This window comes from Fulmarus glacialis, unplaced genomic scaffold (genome assembly GCF_000690835.1).
Source record: "Fulmarus glacialis isolate BGI_N327 unplaced genomic scaffold, ASM69083v1 scaffold14700, whole genome shotgun sequence".
In the NCBI taxonomy this organism is placed as follows: Eukaryota; Metazoa; Chordata; class Aves; order Procellariiformes; family Procellariidae; genus Fulmarus; species Fulmarus glacialis.
In genome coordinates this window covers 25,504-43,784 of record NW_009185907.1, presented here as the reverse complement: position 1 = coordinate 43,784, position 18,281 = coordinate 25,504, and the positions used below count along the sequence as shown (strand labels likewise).

General features: G+C 48.8%; 1 protein-coding gene across 1 annotated transcript in view; it reads left to right on the top strand.

Annotated features, from left to right (window-relative positions):
• Nucleotides 1-38: 38 nt before the first annotated feature.
• Nucleotides 39-18,281, top strand: part of SCML4 (sex comb on midleg-like 4 (Drosophila)) — a gene marked incomplete at its 3' end in the record, with an annotated part of 39,895 nt that continues 21,652 nt past the window's right edge. Inside the window, exons 1-4 of the mRNA XM_009584097.1 lie at nt 39-194; nt 7,558-7,687; nt 10,256-10,456; nt 13,436-13,630. Coding sequence (XP_009582392.1) covers nt 39-194; nt 7,558-7,687; nt 10,256-10,456; nt 13,436-13,630 — 682 coding nt within the window. The remainder of the gene's footprint in view (nt 195-7,557; nt 7,688-10,255; nt 10,457-13,435; nt 13,631-18,281) is intronic.

Here is an 18,281-nt window from a genome sequence, read left to right as displayed (position 1 = left end):
TCGCGCCGCGCCTGGCCCCCGGCCGGGCCCCCGGGGAGATGCAGTCCCCCAGAAGGGCGGGGAGGAAGCGAGGGCGGCCCCCGCTCCAGCCGGCGCCCATCAAAATGGCCGTTCACAACCTCTACTCGGCACCAGCCGGTGCTTTGCCGGTCATGAAGATCCCAAAGAAGAGAGGGAGAAAACCCGGGTACAAGGTAGATACGTGTTTTTCACACTCCTTCTCCACCTCCTGCTGGGTTTAATACATTTTCTCCTAGAATTTCAGGTGAAATGCAGGAACGGAGGCAAAGTTGTGCAGGTGTCGGGCAGAGCAATGCAAGAAAAGCAGGAGAAGCCGTTTTCTCTTCTACCTGAGCTGGTGAAAAATAGAGGGAATATATTTTTTTGAAGTTTACAGTTATTTTAATTTGCGTTGTTTGAAAATAACTTGTCTCCCACAGTGTTGTGTGAGATGCCTGCGCACCTTCTGGGAAGTGTTTCTCATTTGTCACTTTTTTCTTCTCTCTCACTAACAGTGATTAGAAATGAAACAAAATATAAGGAAAAGGAAAGGAATACGGGGGAGTGGGAATAAAAGGAGAAAACAAAGCTAATTTCCAAAGGGAAAAAAAAAAGGGACATTTTAGAAAGTAATGAGATCTCACTTACTAAGTGAAAGGTAGTTTTGATTAGTTGACTGCTCACTTTGGAGGACAACAATGCTCAGCTCTCAATGCGACCCAGGTGGGGAGGCAGGGCTAGAGAAATAAAGAAACCCTGAGCACCTTCAGCCTTTCACATGCTGCCGGCAGGCTCCCCCCCCGGCCCCCCCCGCCGGTGGGCTCAGCACTGGCAGGAGCGGGGCCACCGTTGTCCTTCAGACCAGGTGAAAATGGGACCGCGATGCTGAGGGGAGGGGAATTTATTCTGGGGACTGAAAATGAGCTACATTGTAGTGAGGGCTTGTCCTGGTTTCTGCTGTTGTCAGTAGATTGCTCTGTTAATCTCTCCATCTCTGTCCGCAGCCAGCTAGAGACAACGACCATGTTTGTCATGCATGTTCCTTGTTTTTAATGGGAACGGGAACAGACATGAAGCCTGTTACACAAGGAGGGCAAACTGCTGTTAGAAAATAAGAGCTGCTTAAGTTCCTGATGTCAAAATAGAAAAGCGAGCAATACAAGCGGTGCATGCACAGCCTTCCTTGGAAAAGGGCTCGGCCCCGGCTGCTGCCCAGCTCTTCCCTGGGTCTCTCCGGTTCAGGGGAGGCAGCAAGGCCCCATGCGCAGTGCTGCCGGCTGAGCTCTGGGCACAGGCACCAAATGTCTCAGCTCCTTGGGTTTGGGCTTTATCTAGAGCAGGCTACCCTTATCGTTGCCCTTCCCTCCTTTTCACCTCCTGCCAGACCTTCTTCTTCCTCCCATCCTCCAACCTCCATCTCCCTCCTCTCTCTTTCCCAGGCAAGCCCTCCTCACCATCCCTCTGCATCCCATTTCCAGAATCCCCTACTCCTCTGCATCCCCCTGTGCAACACCTACTGCAGTAGCCATTAGTACCTCGGCCCTTAATGCTTTCTCCTCATCTTCTGCCTTCTCCCATGTCTCTTCATGCTCTCCCTACTTCATCCGAACACCTCAAATGCAGCCATCCACCTGTGAAAAAGCCCTTCACCAATCACCACGTATTTGTAAGTGGGAGAAGTGAAAAGGGAAACTTAAATTTCCTAAAATGCTGCAGTAACATTGCACTTCGGACCTAGGTGGCCAAGCAGTTGATTGCCGTTGCCCCATCCTCTTCCAAAGAGAAGCTTCCCCCCCACTGGGTACCACACACGCCTCCTCCCCGTCCCCAGGGACTTAGCGAGGAGGTGATGGCATCCCTCCTTCGGCGGTGAATCCGGGATGATGTTATTTCTCAGTGAGTGATGGCAAGTAAAAAGACATCCTTTTGTAACTGATGGCTTAAGTTTCTGGAGCTGACACTCGTGAGCTGTAGCATCCAAGGCGTCTGGCCTGGCGCTGTTTATTTGCCCTATAGGATTCGTACACCAAAACAACATTTTCTGTGAGGCGCCTTTGTACAGTGTGCGCTCAGCTGAAGTGAATCACTCTCCATCACAAACACTTCCCCAGCGCGAGTCAAAGATTACATTTTTTGATGGGGAACTCTAGCTTGATTTAATTAGCTCGCTAATTGTATGACTTTCAGATACCATGAGGCTTAAACGCATTTATAAAATGACTCCCTGCCCAAATGGCAGATGACCAAATTCTTTATGGCAACCAGATAGCTGAATTATTACAGAACAGATGGAAAAATACTTCTGAATATTTAGCAAACTAGGAATTTACAGCCTAGATTTAAATTTATTTTGACCGAGATGTGAATAACAGACATTTTTAATCACATGCTCTTTATAGCCAGATGACCCATTGCCTGTTTTCATTGATATTAAAGCAAATATCTGTGTCTTCCTAAAATGACATTTCATCACGCTTCACCACCAAGCAAAGTCCTTTTCCTCCCTATCCTGTTTATTTTTTCACAGCTTTGGTTATAAAATTTCATCAGCTGTTTTTCCAAAAACTGTTTTGTACCTGATGTGAAGCTATTTGCCATAAAATGCTACATTTTCCCTAAATACAATATTCTTTCTGACTGTCTGAATCTCTTTACGAAAAAGTCTATTCTGGCAGCTGGGGGGTGGTTAGTAGATGGATCAGTTTTATTTCTCTTCCCCAAAGAGCTGCCTGGAAAGCCCGTACGAGGGAAGGCTGTGTTAGCGTTGTGGGGGGGTTCACGATGTTAGAGGACATCGGAGTGGGGCAGCGCTGCACTGAAGACCACCGCATCCCTCCCAGAGGGCAACAAAACGATGGCCCCATCCGAGCAGCCCGAGGGCAGTTTGTCCCCCCATGCCATCGCAGCAGCTCCTGCCCAGGGCAAGCGGTCGGCCGGGACCTTTCAAGCTGCTGCCAGACGAGGTGGGCAGCGAGAGTCGCCTTGCGCAGGACGGTGCGTGGAGCGTGGAGTGACAATTTCCATTACAGGGCATAGGTTCCCCTGCTGCCCTAGAAGTCACTGTTAATGATGACAAATAAGCAGTCAGGATTTGGACATGCTGGGACCGAGATTGCACAGACAAGCTTAAAGTGCCCTGATTATTCACCTGTCCTGTAATACAGCCTTGGATTTCAAGGTTGCATACGTTCCTCTTAAGGTTACCTGCCTCTTTCACTGCAAAACACTCAGGGGATTTAGGAGGCTGAGTGCAGACTCCCCTGCATCATTTGCTGTGTGGCAGAAAGGTATTGCATGACACAAGAAGAAAAGGTGGGAAAGACCTTGGACTGTGTTTTGCTTTTGCCAGCACAGTGCTTACCCCTCTCTGCCCCAGTGACTGAGCTGAGCCCTGACTTGCCTTGTGCTGAGTCTCCTCACCCACAGCCAAATGTGCAGAGAGCGTGAGGCATAGTCAAGGACCCCAAAACATGTACTTGGAAGCTCTGTGCTTCCCTGGTGCAGATTTAATGGCATCTTTCTGCCCAGCCATTGGAAGCCCACTCAGCAGGACCAGGCTGGCCCAGGCACATCTGTGTGCACATCTGCAGGGGCTGGAGGTGGTTTTCTCTCCAGCAGCAAACGCTCTTGTGGCCAGGAGGTGCCTCTGCCCTCCTGGCTGGAAGGACACAGGCCTGTGGGGACGGAGTGAGCCCCAGCCTTTTCTAGCAGATGTTTTGTCATGATAAGGGACAACCAGTGCAGGGGAACTAGGAGCTATAAAGATGAGGACCTACGATCTAAGTGATTTAAGAAAAGTACAGGGAAAGTTTGTATCTTGGTTCATCTTGTTTCTTTCCTGGCAGAGAACTTGTTCAGAAGAAGAAAAAGCTATCTGGGAAATGTTCTTCCCCCTCTTTCACTTTTCTTTGGTGTGGGATGACAGAAATATCAGCTAGATGAATCCTGACTGCTCTGAAAGGGTGTGTAGATTGTAACAGAAACTCCAGGACTCAACAGGGTCCTCCCTGTCCGGGGCCACTGCATACTCAGATGAGCCTGCAGCTGGCATCAATGGCACGAAAGCCCAAGTTCTCTTTGCATCCAATGCACTGTGACTTTGGCAAAGTAGACACACTTATTTTCTTCCCTAAATCTCTGATCAGCTTTCTCTGATCTCTTTTCCATGGTAGAAGGTCTGTGAGACGGGGCGGGGGGGGCTGGTTGTACATCTTGTTTTAAAGCAACCATTGCCTTTATATCTCATGCTGTGCATATTAAAACTTATGACATTTGATATTCAAAAACTGATTCGAATGCCGTACCGCAAGGATTTCCCAAAGTGCTCTGACAGATTTGCTGTCTCCTTTTCTCTCTCTCTTTCTCTCTTCTTCACGGCTTTTTTTCACTTTTATGCATATGTGCTCTCTACTGCCAAGCTCTCAGTCAGTCAGCTGGTTGGCTGGATTGGCTTTTTGATAGAGAAGGATCTGTCCAAGAAAAGACATCTTTAAATTAAATACTTGGAGATCTACACTTAGTGATATTCAGGGACTACTCAGGATTTCAGTGTCCAGAAGGTATTTAAGCTGAGTTTGCTAGTGTACTGTCTCCTGTAATCAGGCATTGTTTTATTTTGATCTAATGAAGGCACATTCTCTGCTACCCCTAATAAAATGGCATTTATCTGTATCCAGAGGCTGTAGAGCACATACTGTTGCAATTAAGTTTACAGTAAACTGTTTGCTAAAACACCAAACTGCCGAGAAGGGGCTTCCAAGCTAGAGAGTTTACGCAAGTCTTGCCCTCTGTTTATTTGCTCTTGAACATAAGCCCACCAGGGAACAGGCGGAGAAAGAGGTCTACTGGGCACTGTCCCACCTCCATCTCCACTGGGCTGATGGTGCTGGAGGTGCAGCGCAACTCAGATGGTGCATGAGGCTCAAGGGCCAGAGAGGGGACTCGTGCGCCTGTGTTTGGGGCCACGGGGCTGTGAGCCAGTGAGGGGGATAAGGAGCCAACGCGCAAGTGAAACAGGAGTTTATTAGGTGTGCTGTCTCCAAAATAGTGTCTATATGGATGTGTGTATGTGTGAGTGCATATATATATTTTTATATAGGACGAGAGGAAACAGCCTCAAGTTGCGCCAGGGCAGGTTTAGATTGGATGTTAGGAAAAATTTCTTCACAAAAAGGGTTGTCAAGCCTTGGCACAGACTGACCAGGGAAGTGGTTGAGTCACCATCCCTGGAGGTATTTAAAAGACCTGTAGTTGTGGCACTTAGGGACATGGCTTAGTGGTGGACTTGGCAGTGTTAGGTTTACGGTTGGACTCGATGATCTTAAAGGTCTTTTCCAACCTAAATGATTCTATTATTCTCTATATACATATACATAAATATATATACAAGTATATATGTACATCTCTATATAAATGTATATACTTGTGTATCTGTGTATATAATATAATATGTACAAACACACATACGTATATATGCATTTATTATATATGCATATGTGTGTATGATCAAAAGCGAGCCCAGAAGCCTAGCATAAGGGCTACCTAAAGTTTCACAGTGCCAGCCCACTTCAGCATAGAAAAGTAAGGCATCGACATGTTGCTACAGAACAAAACCAAACCTTACTGCTTCTTACCTTCCCACATGGGATAAACCCCAAACTGGATCAGGACCTTGATTTTTGAAACGCTGTTTTCCTTCGATTTCTTTTAATTGCTGGGAAAACAAACTGACAACACTTTGCCGCTGGTCTCTCCTGACCCCAATCCAAAGGCAAGACAACCCTATAAAAAAAACCAACACAGGCAGGTGAGGACTGGCATTAGCCAGAGGCCAGCTCAGGGTTCCTAGTCCCCTATGACTGCCATACAGCAGGAGGTAAAATCCATAGCTTGTCTTAGATTCACTTACTGAACATTTTCTCCCTTGTTCAGGCTAAATCCAAAGGGATTTAGCCCGCCCCAGGGGCAGGGAGGCGGTGGCACCATGTGGAAGTGGTGCCAGGCACTTCTGAGACAGGTGGGATACAGCCTCTGCCCCAGGGACCAGAGCTCTGCAGGGGATGGTGCCTGGATGAGGAGGAGCCAGCTTTTATTTCCATCCAGGCTTATCGTGCCCAGCTTTCCACAGAGGCTGCTTGAGGGAAACTCTAGGTTGCGTAAAGGAGCAAGTTCAGGAAGGTGGAGATCTGGCAGGCCAGAATTACACCCATCTCAACAAAGATGGAGTTTTTGTTTGTTTTGATGGGTACCATCCCAGCACAGGCTACCGTGCTACTGAAAGCAAGAGAGACCTTCAATTCTCTCTTAGTGAAGCCCTTGCTGGGATAAGCCAGTAACTGGGGAATGATCCAAACTCCCAAAGATTTAATGATAAAAAACTCACTTGGGTGGCACTAAGTCCAACAGCCTTCCCTCTCCCTTCCCCAGCTTTCTGTTTTTACCATTACACTGAAACAGTTTAGACAGTTGTAATCATAATCATAGACAACATTAATCTTTATCCAAAATGACCTCTACTCTCCACCAGGACTTGCTCAAGGTTTGGGTTTGTAGCTAGTGGTCTGGCTTCATTTCTACCTACAATACACTTTGTACATTATTCCCAGCTTGGGCATAAGCTCTGAGAGAGGCAATACTCTGCAAATTTAACAGGTCTAAAAATTCCTTTTCATTCTTACACTTGTCACTCACAGCATTTTTACTTTTGGCCACTGAAAAACAACAACAAAAAAATCACCTGCCAGAAGAACAGCTCGGTGTAGTATATGTAAATATATAAACCAGGCAGCTGTGTGCCGGGCTCTCTGCTTTCCCCCCGCTTCCCTTCGTAGCAAAAGGAAAAGCAAGAGCGGTACCTTCAGATCACATCCATCATGTCAGCCCTTTGTAATTATGAGGACCTGATCATCACTTGACTGGTGAGACGTTGCCAGGTACCGGCAGCGTAAAGACGTAGTGATATTGCACCATAAATTCCCATCATGTTTCACTTCTCCAAGCCGGGCTGCAGGTCATGAAGATTACTGGGTGCAACAGTGCAGCAGTTTGTATTTACTATCTGGTAATAACACACTATGGACCACAGTCTGAGCTTATTTACACGGGTGTCAGCCCAAAGTAGCCTCTTGGTGCCACTGGGTTTACACAAGATTTACACCTCTGTAACCAAGAGCAGAATTTGGCCCTAAATTATGATGTAGTTAAAGACCCTGTGTTTCTGAGTTGTGGAGAATTGTTTACACCCACATGAAATGGGTTGTAAAATGCCATTGCGCTGATTTGTTAGAGTGTTGCACTCTATTTGCTCAGGTGTAAATAACTACCCGGTGGGTGGCATAATATTTGCATCCCGTAACTTAAAGCTTTGCTATCTGCTGCAAATCAGTCAGGCTTCAGGTTCCAGTATCCTCCCAGGAGCAGATCGGATGCTCCTGGCCAGGAGAAAGTGATGCAATAGCAGATTGCTAATGAGTGGGAGTTCACGGGGAGTGACATATACGGAATAGAACTGGAATATCTTGTGTAGATTTTCATTGCCCAACCGGTTATTTTTTGCAGCTGAAGTCTCGTGTCCTGATGACTCCGTTAGCAATCTCTCCGCCGAGAAGCACACCAGAGCCCGATATTAGTTCAATCCCCCAGGATGCAGCTATGATACCCAACTCGGCCACCCCACAGGCTCTCACAGGTACCCAGCCTCAAGTGCTCCTTGGCCAAGGGTGAGCAGGAACCATGGGTTGACAGCCAGATGCTGCACTTTCCAGAACACGCAGAGCTCATGAAAATGGGGTGTTTGCAGATTAGACTGATGGCCAATGACAAAAAGCACAGATGTCCTGCAAGACTATATTTTGACTGCCATGTGTCAAGTTTAGTGGAGACCTCAGATCCATTCCTCTTGAAATGTGGACATCAATGTCCCATGGATGCTACCATTTTATACCCGACACTTACCCCGTCAAATGTGTTGCAATGACCAGACTAAACCCCAGTGTGAACATGAAGCATCTGTTACAGCTGTGGGGAGAAGAAAGATGGAGGAGCCATGGTCTGACTGTAGGCAGGGTTAGCAGCATGTAAATCCCAGTGCCTTATAGCAGCGGCAGACCTGGTCATTTCTGACTGTAGTCAGGGAAAACATAGCCTTATTCTTTTTTTTTGCTTATATTACCAGAAGAAACATAGGTCAATGCTTTTAAACTGATGTAAATGAGAAGAAAATCAACAAGGCATTTGATTTACCCTGAGATTTCAGCAGAGAAATGGATTAGATAACATTAGAATCTAAACACAACACATAAATCCCATTATTTCTTAGCTGTGATGCACAGAGGAGAAGTTTTCCATCTGCTCTGGTAGCAGAATGATACTAAACGTAGCGACGATGACAATAATAATATATTTTATTCTCATTTATCCCTTCACATGCGAAGATTGCAAAGCGCTTGGCAAACATCAGCTGAGTGGCGTTTTATAGCTCTGCCCTGAGACGTGTGCCCAGTGCAGCTTTCGGAGGGGGACAGGGAGGGACAGTCCATCGGCCCCACTAGGTCGCTGGGGTGGCTGCAGAGGCAGAGGCTCCATGCGGATGCGGTGCTCCGCACCTGTCTGCCCGTCCCTGTGCCGCCAGCACCTTTTCTCCCAGCACCTTCCCAATGGTGCGTGTAGGCTCCCACCAGAGCAGATTCTGCAGGAGGTGGAGGCAGGCTCAAGCCAACTTTTACCTCCCTATCTGCACTGAAAGGATCATAGGGGCCCCCGCTCCCCAACGAGGGACCCAGCACGCTGCCTGCAGGCTGCAGAGTCCCTCCCGCAGCTGAGCCCTGGACAAAACTGGCTTGTCACGGCAGAAGCCACATCCCGCAGATTCGGCAAGGTTTGGCGTGGTGGCACGCCAGGAAAGCTGCACCCTGACAGCCCCCAGCAATTCATGCACGCTGCTGCTGTCTTTCGGTGCGTTATCTCTTTCTTTGTTTGGCACTTGGAAGGTGTAAAGTGCTATGTAATGATAAGTATGATTGCTATTACCCTCCTGTTTACCCAGGATATACTGCTTGAGCCCCTTCTGCTCTTCAGTGAGAGGTGGGGTAGCAGAGTGCGCTGTGAGAGTCGCACTAGATTTTCATTACGGTGACGCAAACTGTAAATTATTTCCAACTTTACACAGCTGTCACCATGTCCTCCACTCCGCTTGATGGTTTTTTTGTCACATATCTGATTTCTGTCACAGGATAATGTTATATTGTCTGAGAGATGACAGCTCGAGCACACTCAGCCAGCTATTATAATATGTCTCACTTTAGCCTGACTTTAGGCTGTGTCTTAGTCACCCTTAGTTACCACAGCGTTATCTCTGCTTCCTCTGAGATGCAGTTAGCCTCAGCCAAGCTTAAAATAAGTTCACGCTAGCAAGAGGAGAACACTGATTTTTTGGCTATTGCCAGCAGGCCTGATGGCGTGTGGAAAAACTGCCTTTGCAGGCAACGCTCTATGAGAGGAGGCATGCAGGGCTTGGCTGCGGAGAGGCTGGGGCATCCCTCGCAGACCCCCTGTGCGGCACAGTCACGCAGCTGTGGTCCCAAATGAGGGACTGCATGCGATGTACAGTTTCCCCTGAGGCGATGCAGTTTGCAGAGCGCTGGATTGGACATGGGGGTCAGGAAGCTCCCAAAGACCAGAGTCTCTGGCATTACACCGTGCAGCTCAGCGCAGCGTAACCCTCCAGAAATTCCAGCTGCATTAAGGTCAGAAGCAGCAAGGAACCAAAGTCTCCCAAAACTCAGCTCAGAACAGTGCTTCTCAGAAGGCCTCTCAATGAACCAGTCTAAAAACACATAGAGAAAATAAACAAACAAACAAAACCACCTCAGGCTGGAGTTTACCCATTGCTGTAAGGTCATCCCTGCTAGCCGCTGTCCTGTACTCCCTGGGCATCTTTTCTGGTCACCAGCTGGATGTACAAGGTAGTCTGCAAGAGAGCAGACCCCAGGCACGCACAGGGGGGCTTCCAGGAGCTGCTTTAGTTGCGTGTAGCTTATCCTCACCTGTGACACCAAGCAGAGGCCCAAACTCAGCTCACTTCACATAGGCAATGGGGGATCAGTGCAAGGAAGCCTGGCTGTGCCGTCGCAAAAGGCAGCAATTCACCAGTGAATGGAAGAGCTCGTGAAATAAATAGAAAAGTATAAAGCTAGCATTTGCTAGGATGCTCTTTGAGTCATTTTATAATAACCTTCTTGGGATTTTGTGTCTGCAGTCTGCATTTACGTCAACAAACAAGCGAACCTGGGGCCGTACCTCGACAGAAAAAAGGTGCAGCAGCTGCCAGAGCACTTTGGGCCGGAGAGACCGTCCGCAGCCCTGCAGCAGGCTGTTCAGGCCTGCATCGACTGCGCGCTCCAGCAAAAGGCAGTCTTCTCGCTCATCAAGCAGGGCTACGGAGGCGAGATGGTGTCAGGTAAAGCATTTTTGTAAGGGGTTCCTGGCCGATTGGGAAGTGCTTGAAATCTTAACCTAATCCCCAACGCTGACTGCCCTGGCAGTCCCGTTCACATCAGCAGCATGGCAACCAGCTTTAAACATCACTCACACCTTTGTAAAACGAGCTGCTGGAGGAATTGCCCGGGTGTCAGATGAAAGTCTATGGGTAAAGAGCGTTGCAGGGGTGATTCAGGGGAGGAATAGGGCTAGCTCCAGAGTCCTGCGCTTACCGCTCATTGAAACAGTGCCGAGGCCAGGCCTGTGAGCTGAGTTTTTCATGCAGCCGTACAAGGATGAGCAGCGTTGCAAGCCCGCATCATGCCACGTGTTGCCACCACATGTCGCTCCAAAGGAAAACTCACGGAGAGTTCAGCTGCTGGTGTGTCCTCTGCCTGCAGTTCATGAGCCAAATCTGCTCTCAGCTGTAGGAATTGCAAAAGTCCCGCGGCAACTGCCCATACAGCAGGACTATACAAATATATCAGACAGAAGCAGAGATCAGCAGGAGCTTCCCAGGAGCCCCTCATCTTCCCGCAGTGACACTTCTTACTGTGTCCCGATAAGTCTCCCATGTCCCACGCTGAGTCCCCTGGCCTGGCTCTCAGACTGAACGTGAACTTTTCTTTTAATCACAGCAAGAGTTTTGTATCACAACATTGTTTTAGCACATGGGGATGCAGTGGGAATGAAACAATGATGATGGGAATATGGGAACGATGCTCTCCAATGAGCTGCTGCAGATGAGTCAAGCACGAACACGAAGCCAAGGACCGCAAGTCCAATCAGTTTTGCAGGGACCACAGCAGCTCAGCTGTGCCTTTGGGACCCTCTTGTGTGGGAGCCCAGGCTCTGGCCCATTGTACAGCATATAAATCCTGCTTCCTCCCTCTCCTCTAGTTCTCTCTAATCACAGGTGTGCTTTCCCTAAGGGACATCAGAAATACTCTTAAGAATGATCCAGATTTGTTCACAGAAACACAAGACTGAAGCAATTTAGCGCAAAGCTTCATTTTTGCCTGGTTCTGTCCTGCCTATATGATTATCATTACAAGCAGGAGAGTCACGTTATCCACAAGCCTGCCAAACCCCTTGCTCTCAGTTCCTTTGAGCTGGCTCAGCTTCAGGTACCTGAGCTAAAACCACCTGGTCAACATTGCTCCTAACTTCATGCCTCTTCTAATCATCGAGGAGGAGTGAATGGCCTCCTAGTCATGGTGTGGCTCTGAGATTGCAGCTCACTCCTAGCCCAGCAGCAGTGCAGACAGATTTTGTCATGGGCTTTCCAATCTCCCCATGGCTTGGCTCACAGATGCTCAACTGGCTGTGGAGCATGATCCCTTACAGCAACTCAGGCCAGCAGGAAATCTCTGAAGTTATCCCAAAGATTATTAGCCTAACATTGCAATTTATACTCATCAGTGGTGACTGAAGGCTGTAGGACTGGAAAAAACCTTCCAGGTAGTGGAGTTCAGGCAGCCATATCATGTAGTCCTCCCTACAAACCTGTTGACACCTGAATGTGTCCTGCTACAATTGATCCTGGTGGGTCTGTTGTGACTCCTCCACCTCTCTCCTGGCTGGCACCTATGCCCTTTTTGATTCCTGGCTAAATATATTCCTTGACAGCTTTGTCCAGGAATTTTAGTTGCTCTGCTCTCACCCTTGAGTTCAATCTTAGATGTATTTCTAGAGAGCAGTCCTCATCCTGCTAGGCTGAAATACACAGTTTTATTCAGGTCCTCTCTGCATTTTGAGGAAGATTACTCGATTAGTGAAGGAAGTGCAAGTGTCTTCCCACATCCTCACTTAGTAGAGATGGTGATGGCTGTGGTGCCACAGGGAAACTTTCCCTTCCCTCAACATTGCTGTGGCCTGCCTGTGCACCTCTTCAAGTGTGAATTCACCCTTCTTGAGCCTGGATGACCAGAATGGTGCCCATCAGTCCAGCTCAGGTTTCACCAGGACTTTATATAGTGGAATTGACACTCCCTTGTCTCTCCTGGAAATGCTTTGTTCAATACCTCCTTGAAATATATCTGGCTTTTTCATCGCTGTGTCACCTTGGTGGATCATGGGCATCTGGTGAGCCTCTTTCATCATTTCTCCTCCCATCAGGTCATGTCGAGCCTCCTCAAAAAAAATATGGATTGCCAAGTACTTTCTAGTATTTTTTTCCACCCATTTTTATTATTGCAGAGCTTAAGGTCAGCCAATCCTTTCTGTGCAGTCTCCCAGTCCTCTTCCCCATTGACAATGCCTCCTAGCTTACAGCATCAACAAAATCTTTTTGTGCCAGCACGGACCACTGCCAGTTCCTCTCCAGTGCTTGGGGTCTCCTGTCAGCAGAGCCTGTTGTCGTCTCCTGACCCACCTTTCATATGCAATCGTTCCCAGTTTAACAAAAGATTTCTCATACTTTACTGAATTCTGGATAGACCACAACTGCCAACCTTCCCTTGCCTATAAATGCAATTAAATCAGTAAATAAAGATCCATGATGAAGCTGGTAGCCCCCTCTTCAGTACAACCCTGATACCTTTTATTCATTCACAGCCATGTCTTTAATTCTTGTCTCCCCATTATCTTTTAAAACCTTGAGTATTACTGAAGTCAACCTAATAGCCTGTCATTGGCAGATCACTTTCTTTCCCCTTCCTTAGACCAGGGTATCATAATTGCCTCCTTCCAATCACACAATATAGTTTTCAGTTGGATGCATATATTAGAAATCCTTGCACTGCTGGCCATGCCAGTCAGCATCTTTCAGCGCTCCAGGGGGAAGGTGATCTGGGTCACACAAACTCAGCCCCTTAAGCTCCTCCAGTTTGTTTTGTACTTCAGGTGGGGTAATTATGTAAAATATTTTAAGACATACAAATACTTGTGTGAAATCTTTTCCCCTGCTCTCATTCTTCCTCCTGCCGTTCATATTGAATTGCTCCTGCTTGCTTTCCAGTTTCAGCTTCTTTTGAGGGGAAGCAGCATCTCCTGAGCCTGCTGGTAGTGAACAGCATTGGGTACGTCCTGCGCTTCCTGAAGAAGCTCTGTCGCAGCCTCTTGTGTGACAATCTCTTCAGCAACCAGCCTTTCCAGCAGTACAACGCTGTGTCGGAAAGCCCAGAGGTGTATGAAAACAGACGGATGGAGGCAGGTAGGCTGCTTGATCAGCTTGGGCTCAAGATTTAATAGAGCTGAAGAAATTACAGTCTTTTTTTGGTCCTGTACTGTATATGCTAGAGAACTGCAGGTCTCTGTGGGACCTTTCCAGAGGGAGGCAGCGGGCTGATTCGCAGTATTTTTCCCAGTGGTTTAGAGGAGGCTTTCGGGTGAGAACCACTGTGTTGAGAAGCCCCAGCAGTAATAGGGATAATGTTTTTATTATTTTATATCTCTTTTTTTCTTCTATCTCTTTTCCTGAGGAAACAAGGCTCATATGATCCCATTGTCCTTGTTTCTGTCAGTTCTCCTCCATAACTTTTGGCCTCCTCAAGCATACCTGGCCCTGGGATAGAAGCCCCAAAGAGATTAAGTTCCTTCAAGGCAGGTGGGAAGGCAGAGGGGAAATTTCTCTCTCCATCCAACTCAACCACCATATTAGACACAGAAGGATCCCCATTGACTACCAAGCCTCCTCTGTTTGCAGTCCTGCTGCAGAGTGTTGCCTGTCCCCACTCCCCAGACCCCTCTGCTTGTGCGCTGCCTTGGCTCGTTGGCTGCAGCGAGAGGTGAGAGGCCGGGTGAGCGCATGGACCCCAGCCCACATTTCGGTGTCACCACGGCATGAATAGGAAATAACCGCCGTAATGGGAAATCACTGCCATAACGGGTATGCTCTGACCCAGTACTTCCCCAGCACTTCGTTACCTGTGTGCTTCTCCGCTTCCACACCGCTCGTTTTAAGGATCACTTGCAAAGCAGCACTGTCTGCCTTCACTTGAGGGGACCTCTTACTGGGCGAGGGGAGAGAGCCGCTCACAGCAATGCAGTTTTGGGTCAGTGCCGTTAGCATAGATCTAAGGTAACGTTATTAGCTGTAGCGCACTCAGCCTGGATCCCGATCTGTCACCTCCACCTGTGAGTGTAAACCTAAGTGAGAGTTGTGACTGCTAAGGGGTTTGCTTTGCTACTTATGGGAGCATTTCTCCTAGCTTAAAATGCCTGTGGACACCAGCAAGGTCCCTGCCTTAGTGCTTGACGGTGTGTGGGGCGAAGCCTGGAGAGGCTGTGGCATGGGGCAGATGCACCTGAGGATGCTGGTGGTCCAGAGGGGCACCTGCCCCGAGCAGCACCAGGCTCCCAGGTGGATGGCACACCTGGGCTCCCTTCTTGCCCACACCCCAGCGTGCTGGACGGGGTGCTGGCCCTGCACAGCCCCCGTGGAGCTGGGACATGCCTGCAGCCCCCATCTGCAATCAGTGGCCAGAAAGCTGCCCTGGGGCCCTACTTTGGACATCGCAAAAGTTAGTTTAGAAAAAAAGAAAGATGCAAAGTTATGGCCCTGAACCTCCGCTTCACCTGCAGGCTTCCTCCTGACTTAAATTATTTTTCCTTCTCTTTTATTAACAACACTGTGGGTGTTTGGGGAGCACACTGTCTCTCATGCATTCAGTTTAATGACAGCTACATGCTGGCCGCTGAGAGAAAGGTGTTTTAGTGTCCATAATTATGATCCACGAATCACTTGTTTGCTAGGAAGATGCTAAGTGTGTGCTTCGCACACCATACCTGAGAGTGGGCTGTGCACACAGTGCAGAAATTGCCTTTTTGTGCAGAGAAATCCAGCTGCCACTCTTACGCATAAGGGAGGAAAGGCGGGAACCCAGATTGAAAAGCAATATTTTTTTTCCTCTGGACTAGGACATTTGCAACAACCTGAATGTTTCTGAGAGGTTAAGGGATTTCTGTAGCACTGAGTGAGTGCAGCCCAGGAGGCCTGGCGTTTGTGTTTGCATTTGCATTTTAATTTGCATGTACATTTGCATTTACTTTTGCACGGCAAGGCTGTATGTGACGGAAGGCAACTCCACAACTGGAGTTTTTACAGTGGCTGTTACACCCTGAGCATCTCCCTCCCTACATAATTTCAATGCAGATGAACCTGACATCATTCCCACTGGCTCTGCCCAGCCACTGAGGAAGGGGCAAAATATTATTTTTGCCCCAGACCAGGCAGGAGCTGTGGATGTAGGGAAGGCTTCTCTTCCCTGGCTCTCCCACTGCTGGGGGGCAATTAATAGCCCCCCTGGAAGCAGCATGGGCTGGGCAGCCTGGGCTAGTCAGGGCTAGTGCTGGCCTGGGCTCTCCTCCCCTCTGCCTGGGAGTGGGATGGGGGAAGAGGCAGTGGCTTTTGGGGCTTTTATATCTCCATCAGCAGCAGCACTGTGGTACAGCGGAGAATGCAAGCTGTGAAATAGCTGAGGGCAGTGATTATACATGGGGTTAAAACTCCCCCACCAGGCTCCAGCTTGTTCACCCCGGGTCTGATAGCCACTGGCCTGCTGGCCAGAGAGCCGTAGCACAGGTCAGCATGACCTGCAGAGATTTTGGTGCTTCCCTGTGGGGGGGAAGTGGGGACGCGGAAGAGGTGATGGAGGAGCCACCTGGTCCCGCAGTGAGGGAGGCTGTGATGAGCAGTGCCGTTTCCAGAGCAGCCAGGTGCTCAGGTGGCTCTCTGAGCTGGCAGCCCCAAAAGATTAACAGAAATATGGTGAGACAGGATTTGAGGACACTTTCAGCACTCTGACCTGGTGTACCAAATTTGGTTGAACCTGGGTTGCTCTGCCAAAGCCTGTCCATGGGCCTGGGGGCGGCTGGGGGGGAGCTCAGCAGCTTCACCCACTAACCCGCTGTCTGCATCGCTGTGGGCCCCAGCATGCAGGCTGGAGAGCCGGGGGCTGGTTCCAGTGCAGCCAGGTAGTTGTTTGGAAAACTCACCTACAAGATTACTGCTCGGCCCCGGAGCGCACATGAAGGCACGGAAGGAGACATTAAGTCTGCCACATAAAGCCCTTGAAATGGGGCATTTTGGAGAGGGGAAAAGCTGCCTCTTCCCAGGGCAACTTGTGCCCAGCTCAGGAGCTGTCTGTCCGTGGCTGTGCGGCAGAGCTACTGGAGTGACAGCCTCACACCCTTCCTGCTGTGCTCAGCCGGAGCCACGCAGATACATAATATTCCTGTTCATCATGTCAGGCTGTATTCAACAGCTCTGCTGGTGCCAGTGGAATAACTCCAGTTTTAGGCTCTGAGGCTTGAGCCACTGAGTTAATGTTTAATGCTGCATTGCCTAAATCTCCTTCCACCTCCCTGGGAGCCAGCATTTCTCTGCAGCAAGGTCAGCACAGGGGGGATCTCTGCTACACAGAACAGAGTCGGGGTTTCCCTGTAGTGGCAATAATAAGGAGGACAGTAGGAGCTCTTCTCGCAGACGGGTCTGTGAGGGCGCCTGTTGGGATAGAGCTCGCATGGAAGGAGCAGGGCCATAATAAAGCACCACAGGAAGCCATGCAAAGCAGCCACATTTTTCATTGTTTCTGTTCTCCAGCTTGTAATCGAGATGTTCTTTCTTTTAAAATCATGTGCTTTTCAGCCCCTGTGTACCAATGAATTTAATACAAGTATTGACTTCGGTGCAGTTACTCTTGATTTACACTGGCAGAATTGAGAGGAGAAGCCGGCATCGTGTCCAGTCATATTAATCCACTTACACCATACAGGAGTCACCTTTTAACCTTGCCCCGAAACACATGCCCCTAAGCCATTATTCACTTGTGCTCACAGCAAACTGCCAGATGCTAATGGCTGCTTATAGGCCAGGTGGGATTTGTTGATATATGCATATATCACTTACAATGATGTTTTACATGTCTAAGAAGTACACGCTCACGGGGCTGTACCCAGCGCTGGCCTCTGCAATGAGCCTTGTTTGGCTGTGCATTACCCTCCCTGCACCTGAGCCCCCGCGCTCTGCCTGCCCTGCCAACGCCTCTCGCTCCAGCACCCAGCAGCTCCGCACGTGGGGTGAGGGTCCCTCTCCAGCCCTCTCCCAACGCCAGTGCCTTCACTGCCTTGTCTTGGCACATTGGGGGACATACCCCATGGCTCTTTCTCAGTTGTGAGGGGACTTTCTGACTCATGAGAGCAATTTGTGGGGAGCAGCTGTGGGATTACTCCCAGGACTTCATCTGGGAAGTGCCTGGCTTCAGGTCTGCATTACAGCAAATCCTGAGATGTTACCTGTCTCCACGGCACCTAGGTAAAAAGCGCCTATGGACCTGCACCCCAGAATTTTCCATGAGAGTGGTAGTGCAGTTTGAACTAAAACGATGGCAAGATCTGGGTGAACTCTGCAGAAAATGCTGTGAAGTGTGCCAGCCGCTACATGGATGGGAAGCCAACAGAGATCCTGTGAAATGCCTCCATCCACACCCTCTTAGTTCAGCTTTCATTAGTCCTCCCATGCTGAGCTAATGGAGGCTTAGATGTGAGCATGGGAAAGGGACATTTTGGAACACCTACATACTGTTGACATGCACCTATGCAATGTTAGACTGTTATTGTTCAGAGGAAAGCATGTTTGCTATAAAACTTCTTGCCAACCTGATGGTGGGCACCGAAATTGAAGTAGTTTCTCTTATCTGGGAAGTATCAAACTTGATAAGCATCTTCTTCTTTCCCCTTTCAGTCAATCCTTTCCTTGCTCTTTCTGTCCTGAACCTTGGGTTTTGGTTATTTTGTGCTGTTAGACAATTGCTGTGCTCCGTGCAGAGCACGGCTGCATGTAGCTGCAGCAAATCTTTCTTTAT